Source organism: Drosophila suzukii, chromosome 3 (genome assembly GCF_043229965.1).
Source record: "Drosophila suzukii chromosome 3, CBGP_Dsuzu_IsoJpt1.0, whole genome shotgun sequence".
Classification (NCBI taxonomy): Eukaryota; Metazoa; Arthropoda; class Insecta; order Diptera; family Drosophilidae; genus Drosophila; species Drosophila suzukii.
The window spans coordinates 23,476,514-23,488,969 of record NC_092082.1 but is presented as its reverse complement, the minus strand read 5'-3'; the positions used below and the strand labels follow the sequence as shown (position 1 = coordinate 23,488,969).

The following is a 12,456-nucleotide window of genomic DNA, read 5'->3' as shown; positions in this document are numbered from 1 at the left end:
ACTGCGGTTGAAATGAATAAACCCGTTCTATGTTGTATTCTCTTGCTGGTTCTGGCTGAAGGATTTTTTGAGAATCGATTCCAAACTAATTTGATAGAGCAGCTGAGTAGTAAGGATTTGCCGCAAAACTTTGTGGTCTCCCCGTATGCAATTCACCAGGCTCTAACAATTCTCTATCTGGGAAAGAATAATCGCAGGGACTATCAATTGGCCCGAGCCCTTCGATATACTGGTCGTCGTCATGCCAAGATTTTATCCTTTTTCGGAAATGCTCGTATAAAGGCGTTTAAGCAGGACTTGAAGATCACAAATCGACTTTACTTGTCCCCGGACCACAATGCATCACAGCACTTGAAGAAAATTAGTAAATCTATCGGTGTTGAAGTAGAGAACATAAACTTTAGAGACGGACTTAAGTCAAGTGAAGAAATCAAGAAGTGGCTTCATAAATCCTTTGATAAAGGTGGACATCACATGGTTGACAAACAAGACTTAACCAACATCACAAAAATTGTGGGACTGCAAGGAATTTCTATGTCATGTACGTGGAAACATCGGTTCAAATCGCTGACTAAACAAATTTTTAGTATGGCAAGACCCAATAAGGCACCTTATGTCTATAAAGTCGAAATGATGTACACTGTAGCTCCCCTTCAGTTTTTCAACGATGACGAAGTTCGGGGTGTTCTGATACCATTTTCTAGGACCGATATCGGAATGCTGGTCTTAATTCCCAGACGACAGCTAAGCACCCAGAAAGTATTACAAAATCTGGATAAATATTTAAAAATACAGCTGAGAAAAGCTGAGGAGACTCACCTGTTTTTACCCCTTTTTACGGTCCACGAAACCGTGGACTTGAATTTGGCCCTAAAGGCTCTGGGTCTCAAGAAAGTCTTCACCGACATTAATGTCGATCAGAATACGGATGTTGCCAATTTTAAGCAGTACAACTCTCTGGAATCCAAGCCAAATCGGGTGTTGAGTAAGTTAATTTCTAGTAAAGTCGAACATCTGTGATCGTATTAATTTACCTATTGCGCTTTCAAAATAATATTATTGAAAACTTATAATATAATAATATATTTTGATATGCCAAACCAAGTTTACCAAACCCTGAAGAGGTATTTTTACTTTTAGTGAGCACCGATGTTGGAAGCGACAACGACCTAAGAGTCGTCAAGGTCAACCAGGGATTTGTGTTCGTTATCAAGGATCATAGTACCATTTACATGGTCGGGCGAAAGGAGTCGATTTGATAGCGCAGTTGCAGGAATTTCCACTGAAATGTCAGCTGAATTGTAAATTAAATTAACTCGAATTAAGCCAAACAAGAGCAGCACAAAAGTGTGTTTATTCCGGCCATTAGTGAAAGCGGTTGAAGAGGGGTTATCCCGCGATTCCCCGGTGGCATTGTTTACAACGTTGCCGCGCATATTAATTGCCTGTTTAAGCAAATTGAGGCCACAAAACATCAGCATCAACGCTGGCTTCCAGCTCCTGTTCCCCTTTTTATTTTTTGCTGTGTGAGTTTGGTGCCCCGCGGCATTCCACAATTACTCGCGATTGCGGTGCCAACGAAGCCAAATGCTGACAATTGCATCATGGCAGCCGAGTGGCGACCCTCCTGCATACAGCAATTGCATAAATTATTAGACTGGGGCACCGGAAACCGACCCTGATTTCCCACAAACCCAGCGGTGCCACAAAGACATTGACGACAGCTCTCAGTCCTCCAAGTGCCTGTTTCTCTGCTGGGTTCCAAATGAACGGAATTAAGGATGTGAAAACTGGCAGGAGGTCTCCTGAGCTGCAATATACGGCTTTGATTTCGGGCCAGCTACCTCGGGTTTTGAGGTCGAATAAATACAGGTTTCGAATGTTGCAATAAATTATTTAAATTCCTGGTTAACCAGGCGAAGCTCTGCTAGACTCTGATAACTAATTGACCGAGAATTGCATAGTGGTTCTGTGTCTTATACACTTAAAAAACAGTTCCCTGATTTAAAAAATATTTTTGTATGCTTTAAACTTAAATGAGAATACGAGTAAACATCTTTTGGGTTGTCTTATAAGCTTTATTAATTAAACATTATTAAAAAGCCACCTGTATTTAGGCTTAAATAGTTCCAAAGGTTAGAAAAACCTTGTTAGCATCTTTTGCGTTTGCATATGCACTTTATTAATTTAACTTTGTTAAGTACTCTAATAAAAGACAAACATGTACCCATTTATATAGCTCTAAAGGTTAGAGGAACGTCACATAATATTGCACTATCTGATGAATAATGGGACAGGATTTTCCCATTACCAAATGCATTAATAAATTATTGAAATGCACTAGCTAACACTCGAAAACCCTGTGGAGAGCAATTAACCTAGAAAATACTGCCCCAATTTACGGGTCCTGTAAGTTCTTGCTCAACATGACATTGCTCATACGCTCCGCTGGCCGCACAATCACAACAAACTTGCATGCACCAAGTACTTTTATTGGTCAAAATAAAAACCGATGGCGCCCACGTTTCACGGGGCCAGAAGGACTCTCTGGGGCAGTTGTAAGTGGAGTTTTCCTCGGGGTGATTGCTGCCACGTAGAGCTTATAAAATGCAACAGAGTGAAGCGACAGCGACATCGGCATCACCGGAATGCGCAAATGAAATTCCAGGGCCGAGGTCCACAGATGGCGGGAGCAAAAAGGTGGATCAATTGGGATTGGCTTAACTAGAGGAAGGTCAGTCAGCAGCCAAGAATAAAACGAAAAGTGTTTGGGAAAACTTTGAAGTGTATGGTTATATCCGTCTCAAATCGATGTTTCTTGAAAAAGTCCTCAAAATGATCCTTTATATACCGTTTAATTACGCTGGGTGCATTTATGATATCCCTTTGGAGGTATTAAACACTTAATGAAAAAGCTTAACCAGAAAAATACCGATTTAAAATTTTGATGTACATCCTTTTTTTTAATAAAGTAGGAGGTTGCGATAAAATCCCTTTAGTTTAAAAGCATTTTTGCAAAATTATTAGCTAAGATGTTGATCTTGTCTACAAAATTTAAAGCGGAGTATTTAGATCAAACCAAAATTATCGAGTATCCGCATTTTAATACCTCAGTATTTGTTTAAAAAAATATAGTTCTTTCTTACTTTCAGAATTGAAAAACAAACTACGGTTACACTACAATCAATCATTTTTAAATACTTTACTCCTAAAGTATACATCGATTTTTAATGATTACATTTTTATTGTATAAATAAATGTAAGTTGTCTAAAGTACAATCCCACTTTAATTCGGTCGGACCAATAGTTTAGGAGATACAGGAGTGGGAAGTTATTTAACTTAAGTCTTTTTTTAAGCTAATTAAATTTAAGTTTACACAACAAAAGCAACAAAAGCAAAAGAAACTTAAAGCAAAGGTGGCAACTCACACCTAAACAGATTTTTGAGGGTGCGCCTTATAAGAAAAAGTCGTGGGAAAAGTCAAATAAGCTACGAATCGGAAAAGTTTGATGAGAACAAATGGAAACAATTATAAGGCAGACAGCGGATACTCGTACTAGAATCGCAGCCTTTGTTCTCGTACTTCAACTTTATCCTTGGCTTTTTCTCACTCCCTTCCTTACACAAAAGTTGAACTCACTTAATTGAATTGAATGCCAAACATCGACGTCGATGGGGATGATCATGATGGAGGCAAAGTGCACTCGAGTGCAAGTTATTCAGCCAGCTCTTCTCGTAGCTGGCAATATGGCAAATGGATTCGGGCCACAATGGCTCAGATTATAACTGCCTGCTCTTCGCTCAAATGGCCAAATCGGGCTAAGGAGGAAGTGTATTAGCGTGTCAAAGTGGCATAAACTAAAATCACATTTTGGCCCATTGTTTGTTGTAAGGACATGGCAGAAAAGGGCATAAAACGATAACCGACAAGCGCAGACGAAATGGCAAATGTTTACGGGAACCGAAAGTCGGGAAAAACATTTATTTACGCATTATCATTAAATTTATTTGTTTAGGGGTAATTTTACTAAAACAAACACTTCGATTGTAGACTTTATGTTGTTGTTTATAAAAACAGAAATTTTTGTTTCTTAGTTTTATTACATTATTTTATACAGGTTTCTTACAAAACAGGAACGCTTAAAGAACAGGTTTTACATATTCATTACAATAAGTAAGTTTGAAATTTTACAAAGTACATCCTTTAATTTAAAAGAATAACGTTTTCTATCCCATATAACCCCAATAAAATCAACTTTCCAATCCACCCTCGTTGAACTGTTTGCTTTCACCTGGACGCCCAAAGTTATCCTTTGTTTTCGCCCATTTTTTTATTGAATGTTCACACGACTCTGAACCATCGTCTAGTTCACGGACCCCTTTTATCCCCTAGTCATCAAATCGACCCCACAGCTCATTTAACACATTGACTTTTGGCTTATTAACACCGGGACGCAAAGGAAGGGTCAGGTTCGTGGCGAGACCAAGGCTGTTTAACTAATGGACTGGGCATTAAACCGAATACGCTCGTTATACACATGACTTGGATAATAATCGATAATGATTTGTGTGAGAAATCGGAGGAAAGCTCAACCACGTGCCACGATACGTAGATTATAGTAAATGCACATGTTGTAACAGAGTTCTTTGATTTCATAGCCTTTGACTTAAAGCTTCTAAACTACTATTTGTAAGTTTATCAGTTTGTAAATATAAAACACGTTACACGACATTTTTGTTGAAGGACTACGGAAATTACCAATGAATCAGTGTTTTCAATCCTACAACCTCCAATAAAATGGATGTAACGACATAACTATAACATGTTTCATTATCCAGGCACGCTTTTTCGATTTCCAACTTGTTATCCATCAGAACAATGATCAATTAATGATAATGTATTTAGTTCTGAAAATTCAAAACTTCCACCATTCACTTCATTGCATTTGTTGTTAAGGTATTAGGTTTACAAATGTATTGTCTACACAGATTTTACATTAAAACTAAAGGTAAAAATGTTGCATTAATTTTCTATGGCTGTGATAAGGATCTCGAGTAAAAGGGTTCAAGCCCCATATATTTAGTATGTTACCACCAAAGGCGTGCCACTGTGCGTATACTTAATAAGTGCTCCCCATTTTTACGGCCATCGACTTCGACTGCCAGTTCTCTTCAATTAAAAACTTATTTGGCACATTTCAAATGCAAAACTAGGAGCGGTCTGGTAACTTTTGTTTCCTCGACAATTTGTGGCTGCTCTCTGGCAAAGTTTTCCCTGCGAAAAGTCGCGATGTGCTACGCATAGAAATTGAGTTGCCCTCATTGTTGGCTCTATTGTTATTGTTGTGGCCACAAAATGGTTGGCGCACAACAACACTTAAGCTTAAGTGACTGCTCGAGACTTTGTGTTTTTTGTTGGCCGGAGAGCAGGGCCAACCTCGTGACTGCGTGACCGGAAAGTGTTTGGCGCTTCCGGTTGCCGCAGCCACCGAAGCGGCCAAAACCACCGCAGCAGCCGAAACCACAGCGGAAGTTTTGCCACGTAGACAATGACACCCATACAGCCACATCTACAAGTGCACGAGCGCAATACAATGGCAGCCAGGACGAGTTCTTATGTATACCTGGCTCCAAAACCCCGAGTTATAAGTTCCCAGCGAACTTTCAATGCTCTGACAATGCTATGTAAATAGTCAAGATTGAGTTGTAGGCTGCGAAATAATGGCTTTCAGAATTAATTTGGTTTAATTAAACCAAACAAAGGAATAATATTGAATTTTGAATAAATATATTTCCCTTTTCTTCGAAAGATACTCTATTTTATAGAGTTCCAGTTACATAATTCTAGTATTAAAACGCTTTATGGAACAGTTAATCATTTGGCACAAATCCATTTTGTACAAATAATACAAATCAGCCTACCTTCCCTTTTACATTAAATTTCCAACTAAATTCATTTAAAAAAAAGCTTTGATAAATAAAAATATCTAAATATATCAAATTTTAATTCCATATCGGTGCGACAATCTTTTACTTTTAACGCTTAGCAGAGGTAACATTGAAATTTCTTCAGTAGAAATTGCTTTAGAATTCATGCCTGCACCTATACAAATTCAAACCATAGAAATTTCTGTATCACCCCTCTATAAGTTGAAATACCACTAATTGCTGAGGAATTATCAATAAGCATTAATGTGAAGCTTTTTACAAATGTTACCAGAACATAAGCTAAGATAAATATACAATTTAAAATAGGAATACAGTACCAGTTGATGGCCAAAGAGTTTATCGCCTAATAACCCCATCATCATCCTTGTCAAGTCAAGTGGAATCAAAGCCTGATTTAAGGAGCTCAGAAATGCAAACAATGACACCATTTTATCCTTGCCGCTACGCAAGCTAGTTGTCTTCTCAAGTGATTTGGACAAGAGCATTTCGATGTCAGTCAATTCGAAAAATTCTTCGCCTCTCGACCAGATAAGGAACTCTGGACACCCCTACAAAGGATATACAGAACAACAGCTGTTATCCTGCAGCAAAAACCCTAGAAGTGGAGGGGATTTCAAAAGTGGAAAGCGACAAAAACGGACAACAAAGCACGGGAAACCCTCGACGGACACAAAAAACTGGCAACGCCTTTCCGATGCAGATACAATGCCCTAGAAACAGATTGCTCATGGGCAGCAGAATGTCACGTTTCGGCCGTAAAATGTGCTAAACTGTTAATACGGCAAACATACCATAGCCAAATCAAATAACAACAGGCCCGGAAAGAGTGGGTCAGCTGCTGGTCTTCATTCCGTAGCCTTCGCGATTTTATGCAAATTCCGCGTCGAGAGGAATTCCTGAAAAGGTGGAAAATAAAAGTTAAGTTAATTGCTTTTGCATAAAGCAGGCGCCAAGAGGCAGAAAGTCAAAGGAGGAAGCTGCACGGTGAATGGCAAAGAAATGAAACTCAGTCGAGCTGCCAGCTGAGTTGCTGCTCAATTGAGTGGAAAAATTTTTCATCCATTGGCTTCCATTTTGCGGGGAGCGCTTCGGGAGGGTCCGGAAAATTCAAGGCAGTCTGAGAATAAGTTTGCGAAAATTGTGGGAATTTTCAAGCGAAGCCAAGAAGTAGAGTGCTGCAAGAAATCAATGAACACGCCACGAAGTCATTCTCGCAAATAAGCTGGATAAATTTATTTGCTCGAAACAAAATTAAATTGAAAACAAGGTATTTTCCCTGATCAAGAAATCTTTACTTTAATTTCACACATGCATGAATTTAACTTATTTCTTAATAAGCATATACCTCACTTGCAAGCAATTTTAACATTCTTAAAAATTAACCAACAAAGGGGCTTGGTTGACATTAAGTAAAAACCCGACATAAGCGTGATTAATCTAATCAAGTCAATCTGCGTTTGTCAACAATCTCCGGCAAATCTTGATCGAGGGACAGCCTTGTAATTTTAACCCATTTCATTTGTCAAAGGCCAAGTGAAAAGCTCTGCGGAAGCCAAATGAATTCGGGTTCGGGTTAGCTGGCCCCACAAAGAAGCCTAATAAATGAGGGTAGGGCGATGGCGGTCCTCAGCAGCTAATAAGTACCTCAAACAAGATTCTTAATCCCATACCCAGCATTTGGCCCCTAGGTCAACGAACAGGTTGATAAACACTGGACCTCTCCCGAAAAAACACATCTGGGAATCCATTAAGGCCAGCTGGCTTTACGTCAAATGCCCGTGTGCCAGAAACAATGAGTCGACTTCAATGAGAGTTGAACGACTCCCACGAAAAGCCCCAGAAAACTTTTCTTCGAGAGGTAAACGGCTCTGCTTGCCCCGCAAAGTATGCAGCCATATTTTACACATGAAAGTTTAGGGCCGCAGCCAAAAAACGAAGAAAAGACCGGACCCCGGACAAAAAACACATTGTCGGCCGCACGGGCTACATAAATAATTTCCACCGCACACTTACTCACTCACCAAGTCCTGGCACTTTGACTAAATGGTGTGTAATAAAATTTAAATTGCTTTTGTCTGGATTTCCTTTTAGTATTGCCGTTAAAGTTGCCTTTGCCGAGGAGGAATTTCCTCATCTAGGCCAACTAGACACAATGGTTTTATATTATTTAGATGTCCTCATTTTCTAAAAAAAACTGGAAATATACTTTTTATAACAAACTTAAAGAGGGGGCCTTAAAAAGTTTATAATGCCCAAAACATGTAGGACAATAAAAGTACAATTAAAGTAACTTGAATAAAGAATTTTATATTTAATTTAAGAAAGGGACCATTAACTTGATAATAATTTTTTTATTTAAAGAGTTTGTCATGCAATATTATTGGGATATTTTAAAAGCTAATTATACAAGAGCTCCAAAATATATTAGGCTAAAATTGTTGAACATTCATTGCACCGAAAAAAGACACAATTCTGCCCATGAAATTATATTTTTAAGAACGGTTTTCGATACTTTAGGGAACTATTAAATTTAAGTACTGTGCCTATTAATTTAATAACACAAACATTGTTCAAATCTTAAGTTTTCAAATTTTAGGGGCCTCGAAAAATACCTTTTAATTTAGATTGCCGTCGCCTCCAATTGGCCCACCGTGCTGGCCAGCCACACATTCCTTCATTTATAACAATTGCCCAAATTGCTGCTAATTAAATATGATTTAGCTGGCTAGTGCAAACGTCTGTCTTTGGCTGAGCTGTCAATATTTGTCAGGAAGCGGGCGATAAAGCGGCCGTGTCCTTCCACCACCACACAGACGTGTCTGGGCCCGTCCCTGACCCTTGACATTAGACCGTGCATGAAGCCGGCCTCGGGCAACCAAATTTGTTTATAATTCAAATAGCAGAAAAAAGGGCAAACTATGCAACAGCAAGGAAAATTGTGGAATTGTACAAAAACGAGGCAAGGAAAACACGTTAAGCAAACACGATAACGATACTATATAGATATGAGGAGGGTGCCGGCAAGGACAACAAGGACACTGCCGAAACACAAGCAGGCAAATTTATTTCAATTTAAAAATTTTGGTCACGCTCGACACAGAAAGCGAGTTAAGCGAGTGGGTGAGAAACAGAGGGATCGAGCTGGGAAGGGGGCTGAACTGGGGGCAACTGCCATTTGTATAATTGTTGTCGTGATGGAGGAGTAAACTCTGCTCCGCACTGCCGAAGTACTGTCTCCCCCGGCCCTCGAAGATTCCTTTTCCTACTTTATGCCATGACATGCTCCAAGGACGCTTGACAGCAAATGGATAAGGACATTATCATCTGTGGACAGGGGGGCTCAAAAAACGGCAATATGAAAACTAGCCAGCGCGAAGATAACCGGAGGCTAGATGTTATTGAAAATTGAGATGAGCGCTTGCCAGTGGAAGGTCCTGCGGGCTAGGAATGGATTCCAAGTAAGCACAATAGATAGATCCTAGACAAAGAGTACCGGTATATTTTCGGGGATGCCTTAAAGCGCTATTAAATAAAAACCCCCAAATATAAGAAGAGCCTATTTTTAACATAAATTGTGCCATTAAAGATATCGGTTTATTATTAATCAAATAAGATTAAAATACTTTGTAAAGGTTATTTCATGAGAAAAACCATTTAATTTAAAGATAATAAATGCTTTAAAATATGTAACAGTAACCAAAATCAAAAACCTCTGAGGAAATGTGGTTGACTTGACGGATATCTGTTAATAAGTCAGTCTATAGCCAAATTGTTCAATTACTAACTTAGACAGAAACCGATCAAAATGCAACCCGAAGATATCTAAAATAGGTTCCTATGACAACTACAGGATACAGTCCGATCCTGTTTTAAAGTTGTGTCTGTTTTGCTATTAATTCGTACTATAAACTAGTAGTAAACTAAATATGCAGGCATTTAAAATGCGATTTTTTCGCCTTCAAATATCGCTTCACGGCGTCATCTCCATTAAAATATTTATGCAGGAAAGCCAGCCAACCGTCGACGATTTATGTCTGGGAACTAAGTACTTGATATGCGATGGCGATTCGAAATCGCAGACGGGCAGTTCAGTGCCGACAAGGCTGCACATAGCTGTACGGCTATATTGCGATGGCTATACTAGAACCGGACTGTCCGGGGCCTTGACAATGGCAATGAGACCGTCGGACTCGTGTGTTGACATCGATTGACACGGCGGGTGGGGGGTGGGCGGTGCCTTTCGGGTCGAAGGCCACCGCCACAACTACGGCAAACTTTTTCCAACCGAGTTCGAGTTCAAGTCGGCAGAACAAAAAATAAACGTGAATGTCGTTAAGTTGAGGTAACCCACGTGTTGTCCTTGCCCGGGCGCTGGATATGTGCAACAAGCCATCAGTAAGGTGTGGGCCTGGGAACCGGGCCAGGTGTCCCTGTCTGTATGTTTGTTGTGGTTGTGGCTGTGGGAACTAAAAAGCGGCTCACAATGGTCACTGGATAGGCACACAAAACTCCAGGCATCCTTGAGGCAATCAACGAAATTAGAGAGGAAGTAGAAAAAGTTTACGACAACTTTCAAACATAAGAGCTGAATGTTTTAATCCGGCCAACAACTGTTCAAAGCTAACTGTTCTTTTTTTGTTGACTAGCTGGACTTATTTTTAAAAGTCATGGTAACCCAGGGAAAGAACCACAAGTCATAAATTTATTATGTTTATGTTGCCATGGCTATTTAAAATAAATCCAGTCAGACAAAAATCAAGCAACATTCATGAGGACTCAGGAAAGAAATTGCTGTAATTTACTAAATTTACTTAACATTACTAGATTAAAATCTTAATAGAGTTGTCAATGGCAGCACACTGTGATATTAAACCATCATAAGCCAGATTTAAGCACCCCAAAGTATTTTAAAAATCGCAAAAATAGCCAAGTCGCCTTTCAGGAAAGCAACGTGAAAATAAATCAAGGTTGTCCGCAATTTACCAGCCACGAATAAATCAGTGGCGTCATAAATTACTATACTGTCATTCAAATAAAGCCGTAAACACTAAATTATCGCACTCTGGGGACATTTACCAGCACTTAAGATTGTCAACAACACCCATTAGCATGTGATGCGATCCGCAGGCAAACTTAATTCAAAGTAACGAATTGAATTGCTCAAACTAATTATTGGACCGTCCTACGCAGCTGGGGCCACATAGGGGTTAAGGAGGGTCCTTGGGGTTCCGAAAGGGGTTCCGAAAGGGGTTCCGGATCCGTGTCCGTGCTGGCGACTGATTTATGCTTGCAGGCGTCGCAAAAGCATTCATCCATCCTGGCACCAACAGTATATCCTTCAACTTGACCACCATGGGCGTCGGTTTGGGAGGAGGTCGGTCGGTTCTTCATATTGCGGTTCCATACGGCTGGATGTGAGTGTGCGAAGTGTCCTTGTCAAACACTAATGGCGTCGTCGCCATCGCCTTTGTCCTTGCCAGCGTGTTAATGTGCGACAGTTTCCTGCCACGACGTTTCCTCCAAGGGGCTAAAATCGAATTGAAAGGCAGCATTTTAAAATTCCCCGTTTGTTTGTGCGGGGTAAAGCAATTGAAACATGTTTCCGGCCCGCCGTGAACTCGATCCGTCTCCTTTGGCGAAAACGAATTGAAAGCCAGGACATCTGGCCGAGCTCGCATGAGGTCCCTGGGGTCAACAGAAAGGCTGCATTTGCGCCTGCACGCCTGCTTGATTTATCCTTTTCTCTGACTCGAGTTCTTTTTTGCAGAATTTATGCCTGTGCAGTTTTCCATCGATTTTTGTCTTGCGCCACAACGGACTGGGGATGAAACACCAAACACATAAAACGGATTTGATATTAAAAAAATATGCAGGTAAAATACGTACCATATAAGAACGTTGGGGTGGACTTACGCAAGACCAAGCTAGAAAAATATATGTTATTTTAATTTTGGTTTCTGCCGTAACGTAGCTTATAATAAAATGAATTAATTACTTATAAAAAAATTTTTATATTAGACTGTTTAAAATGTTCTAGGATATTTCAATTATTTTATGAGTGTGCTTTAATTATAAAGTTTAAGCACAAACCAACTCCCTTGCGGATACATTAATTTTCTGGCACTAAAAAGTTACTACACTGCGTATGAGTGATGAAACTGAAGAGCGGTTTTACGTATTAGTTTTTCTCATAGGCAACTTTAATCACAAGCACAACAGTACGTATGAGTGATAAGCTTAGCAATAACCTGGTTTTGATCATAATTAGAAGTTAGGGTAAACACAATTGTTTAACCTTAAAGAAAAACTGCTATATTTCAAAAAAGTTCAATCTACGTTTACCTTTTACCTTTTACTTTTTACTCAATTAAAATCGGTAAAACATTTGTTCATTATTGTTTAAATTTTATTAAAAAGGGTATTTTTGAAATATAAAATGTTATAAAACAAGGATAAAATGTTCACTTTAAAGAATTCTTTGGTTCAAGTTTTTTTTACGGCGCTCT

The 12,456-nt window shown here is 39.4% G+C and overlaps 2 protein-coding genes across 3 annotated transcripts in view; both read left to right on the top strand.

Annotated features, from left to right (window-relative positions):
* The window catches only part of LOC108020750 (uncharacterized), a 31,662-nt gene that overhangs the window by 9,168 nt on the left and 10,038 nt on the right, over positions 1–12,456 (top strand). For both annotated transcript variants that reach the window (XM_070995858.1, XM_070995859.1), the window contains exon 2: positions 11,718–11,823. In XM_070995858.1, the coding sequence (XP_070851959.1) occupies positions 11,818–11,823 (6 nt within the window). In that variant the 5' untranslated portion in view covers positions 11,718–11,817. The remainder of the gene's footprint in view (positions 1–11,717; positions 11,824–12,456) is intronic.
* On the top strand, positions 13–1,336 carry Spn75F (Serpin 75F). The gene is made up of 2 exons (XM_036816588.3): positions 13–985; positions 1,141–1,336. The coding sequence occupies exons 1-2, from the start codon at positions 13–15 to the stop codon at positions 1,257–1,259; spliced, it is 1,092 nt and encodes a 363-aa protein (XP_036672483.3). The 3' UTR covers positions 1,260–1,336.

Coding starts and splice junctions, on each gene's coding strand:
- Spn75F (XM_036816588.3), top strand. CDS start 13: ATGAATAAACCCGTTCTATGTTGTATTCTCTTGCTGGTTCTGGCTGAA. Junction 986..1,140: donor CAAGCCAAATCGGGTGTTGA/GTAAGTTAATTT, acceptor TTTTACTTTTAG/TGAGCACCGATGTTGGAAGC.